This window comes from Bactrocera latifrons, unplaced genomic scaffold, assembly GCF_001853355.1.
Source record: "Bactrocera latifrons isolate USDA-ARS-PBARC rearing strain unplaced genomic scaffold, ASM185335v1 scaffold_212, whole genome shotgun sequence".
In the NCBI taxonomy this organism is placed as follows: Eukaryota; Metazoa; Arthropoda; class Insecta; order Diptera; family Tephritidae; genus Bactrocera; species Bactrocera latifrons.
In genome coordinates, this window is record NW_017535653.1 from 222,225 (window position 1) to 225,049 (window position 2,825).

Here is a 2,825-nt window from a genome sequence, read left to right on the forward strand (position 1 = left end):
GTATTTGTACTTTGTTCAGTGTCAAGGGCGAACAGCCGCTCCTGCTTAGGATGAATGTAACGTGCTTACGTTTTTGCTCGTTAACCTTTATCCTCCAGTGTTCGAGCCAGTTGGCCACGGCTTCAATACGATTTCCTATGAAATGGGCACTTGGAGCGGCTGATTATTGCAGTGTCATCGGCAAAAGTAGACATAGTCAAGCGGTCGCTTACTAAGATGTCTGAAGTATATAAAATATTCAATATTAGGCCCAGAACACTGCCATGTGGTACTCCAGCTTCAATAGTTTGGGCTTCAGATGTAGTGGTGTTACATCGGACTACAAAATTGCGATCATAAAGGTAGGACTTAAACAATTCGTTGGTGTTTTGCGGGAGTAGCGTTTTTATTTTGTACATAAGACCATCAAACCATACTCGATCAAAAGCCTGCGCGACATCAAGAAATATTGCAGAGCAATATTGTCGTTTTTCAAAAGCTGTTCGAATTTCAGATGTGATCCTATATACTTGCTGGATCGTTCTACGTTTTTCCCTGAGGCCTAATTGGTGAGATGGTATTATGTTGTGGATTTGAAGATGTGGCTTAATGCGGAGCATAAGAAGTCTTTCAAATAATTTCGACATGCACGATAACAAGCTGATGGGCCTATAGGAAGATGGCTGCGTTTTTATTTTTGATATCTCTTCAAGTACGAATATACTGCGTCATATTCCATCACATAGGGTACGGTTGGAAGTGTAAAGTCATCATTTTCTGGGTTTGGCTGGAAGACATTTTTTAGATGAGCAGCGAAGGTTGTTGAATTTTATGCATCACTCCGAGCCCATTTGCCATTATTGTCACGTATTGGCATTTCACACTTTATTGGCGCACTTTGAGTTTGATGTGCTTTGTACTAGTCGGTGACAGTTTTTGAATATACTGACACCTGTTCCTCGCTTCTGAGAGCTCTCGTCAATGCATGTGTGGCCGTTTTCAACCGTTGCTCTTAGGCTGGTAATCTATGAACCTGCCACTTCCTTCGTAGGCGTCGGTTTTGTAATACGAGTATTTCAATTTCCCTATTAGTTGAGCTATACTTTTTGTGTTCCATATAGCCTTTTTGAGGAGTTTAAATTTTGGGGGGTGTTGTAATGGTTGATTCGAATGATGCGATGTTGTTTTCAATATCGACCAGTGTATCTAAATTTGGTTCGAGTTCTATGTGTGTGCTGATGTATTTTTTGTACATTAACCAGTTTGTAGCTTTTGACGTGTGCATACAAGGTAACTCTTTATAGTGTGACTGATGCCGCAAAGTGAAGAAAACTGAGTGGTCTGATGAGAGGTCTGCTCTTGTTTCTGCAGTAACAAAGCTGTGTCTAATTATCCTGGTTACTGCGAAGTCAATTAAATCTGGCAGCTTTTTCGCGCCTGCCGGCCAATATGTATTCTTTCCAGGAGAAACGTAAACACGTTTGTTTCTTTTACATATAAGGACGTTAAATAATTGCTTGCCTTTAGGCTTATATAACCTGGAACCCCAGTGACGGTGTTTGGCATTATAATCACCTGTAGCAATAAAGCACTCTCCCAGCGAGCTGAACAAATCTATAAAGTGCTTTTCTGTTATCGTGAAACTGACAATATACGGCGGACACCTTGCTTTGTCTGCACGCAACATCGATATGCTTACAGATAATTCCCAATATTTCCAGTTCAGGAATGGTGTTTAATGATTAAGATACCAGTTCCACCATGCGCCTTTCCATCTGGATGTTTCGTACAATAGAAGATATATCCCATTACATTCAAGTTGTATTTATTAGTTAGGTGAGTTTTTGCAAGAAGCATTATATCAATTTCCTTACCCTTGGAAATTTTGACAGCTCTAGTTTATGGCGAGGAATGCCATTTGCATTCCATCAAACAATTTGCTTCGAGGATTTCCATGGGTTCAAAACTTGGCTCAATACTTTTAATAACAACTTGCAGGCTTCTCGCACTTTTAAGTTGTAAGTGTATTATTTAATTTTTTTCTATTTTAGGTATGTTGAGCTACCAAGCTTTTTTGATAGCTTCGAATCGCGATATAAAACAACGACGATATATATTTACAAAACTATTTGTTAATATAAATATATATAATACAACGAATAGAAAGTTACGTGGCTGGTGGTTTACCAGGTGATATGCAGTGCGTCTGCAGGTAGCGAATACAAAAAGCGAACTAAGGACTATAATGCTAGGCTTAGGCAAAGCTAAGCTTAATTGTTCTCACATGTATGTAAGTATAAACATATTAAAGAATAAAGGGAAATGAGGAATAAGAATAACGAGTAATGCTGTGGTGGATATGCGCAATAGAGTGACCAGCTAACAATTAATGGGCCTAATCATTGAATCCGTTTCGATCGAAATATGGTTCGATATGATCGAAAAAATTTCCGTTGAAATCATTGAAACCGTATCGAAAATAAAATTTTCGATCGAAGTGAACTCACTTACCGACTTGATAAAATGCTTTCCGCGGCACATAGATGTCGCTAATTTCTAAATCATTGATACCGCAATATCGAAAATTTGTGTCGAAATCAATCCGTTSGTGAGTGCGTTGCGGAATTCTTAAAAAAAATGGATAATTTGCAAGTATTTTTAAAAACAATTGCTAATGACGCAATCATTTATATTTTAAATTGATATTTTAGAGATAAGAGACAAAAACACACCAACAAAAAACAACTTGAAGTGTTAGTAAGTGAAATGAAGCTGCACCCCGACATAGCACCAGGCGAATTGAATCATTTTTGGGAAGAAATTTCAAACAAATTAAACGCAGTAGG

At 38.2% G+C, this 2,825-nt stretch overlaps 1 protein-coding gene across 1 annotated transcript in view; it reads right to left on the bottom strand.

The window, feature by feature from the left end:
* Window positions 1-244: 244 nt before the first annotated feature.
* The window catches only part of LOC108968376, a 4,279-nt gene continuing 1,698 nt past the window's right edge, over window positions 245-2,825 (bottom strand). Inside the window, exon 3 of the mRNA XM_018932371.1 lies at window positions 245-319. Within this exon, the coding sequence (XP_018787916.1) occupies window positions 245-319 (75 nt within the window). The remainder of the gene's footprint in view (window positions 320-2,825) is intronic.